Below are 807 nucleotides of genomic sequence, written 5' to 3'. Positions count from 1 at the left end.
CGCTCGAGGGCCCGCCTGGGGCGTCGCGTCGGGCTGCGCGTGTGCCCTCATGCATACTGCTTGATGAATGACTGGTGGAAGTCCCTGGGGGTTGGTACAGGGTGGGGTGGGATGACATCAGGGGAACGTCCCCACCATGAGGGCCGCGCGCCGCCCCGTGCGAGCCGCTTTCCTCCCGTCGCGCCCGCGCCAGACGCAGGCGCAGGATCGACGGGCCCAGCCCCACGCCTGCCGACCGCAACGCCCGCCGCAGCGGCCTCCGCCGCGCCCGTTGGCCGCCCCCAACCTCCCGCCCTGCCTTGCCCCCCATCCCCTCCCGCACTCACTTGAACAGCTGCACAAACTCGGCCATCTTCTCCTCCCGCGGCAGGATCGTCGTCCGCAGGTGGAACGTCCCCTCCTCCTGCCCAAACCCGCTGCCCGGCACGGTGGAAATCCCCGTCGCCTCCAGCAGCCGCAGGCAGTAGAACACGTCCGGCGCCTTGCCCGCCGCCTTGGCCGCCGCGACCGCCTTGGGCGGCAGGTGGAGGCGCGGGAAGGCGTACATGGCACCCTCCGTGAAGTTGCAGGTCACGCCCTCCAGCGAGTTGAACCCGTCCGTCACCATGTGCGCGCGGCGCCGCAGCGACGCGAGCTCGCCCTCGCGCTCCTGCCTCCAGAGGTCGTAGCTGGGGGACCCGGGCGCGGGGGGGTTGACCATGCAGGACATGGCGATCTGGCCGACGGTGCCGGGGCTGAGGTTGATGGAGGCGATCTTGTACATTTCCTCGATGGCGCCGGGGTGGATGTTGGTCATCTCCACATAGC

General features: G+C 70.5%; 1 protein-coding gene across 1 annotated transcript; it reads right to left on the bottom strand.

Annotated features, from left to right (window-relative positions):
* Nucleotides 1-322: 322 nt before the first annotated feature.
* MNEG_15586 (hypothetical protein) lies at nucleotides 323-796 on the bottom strand (the record flags this gene model as incomplete). The annotated part of the gene is made up of 1 exon (XM_014035942.1): nucleotides 323-796. The coding sequence occupies one exon, from the start codon at nucleotides 794-796 to the stop codon at nucleotides 323-325; it is 474 nt and encodes a 157-aa protein (XP_013891396.1).
* Between the last annotated feature and the right edge of the window lie 11 nt (nucleotides 797-807).

This window comes from Monoraphidium neglectum (genome assembly GCF_000611645.1).
Source record: "Monoraphidium neglectum strain SAG 48.87 unplaced genomic scaffold scaffold05461, whole genome shotgun sequence".
NCBI lineage: Eukaryota > Viridiplantae > Chlorophyta > Chlorophyceae > Sphaeropleales > Selenastraceae > Monoraphidium > Monoraphidium neglectum.
Note: the sequence above shows the minus strand (reverse complement) of the source record. Positions and strands in the feature narration are given on the sequence as shown.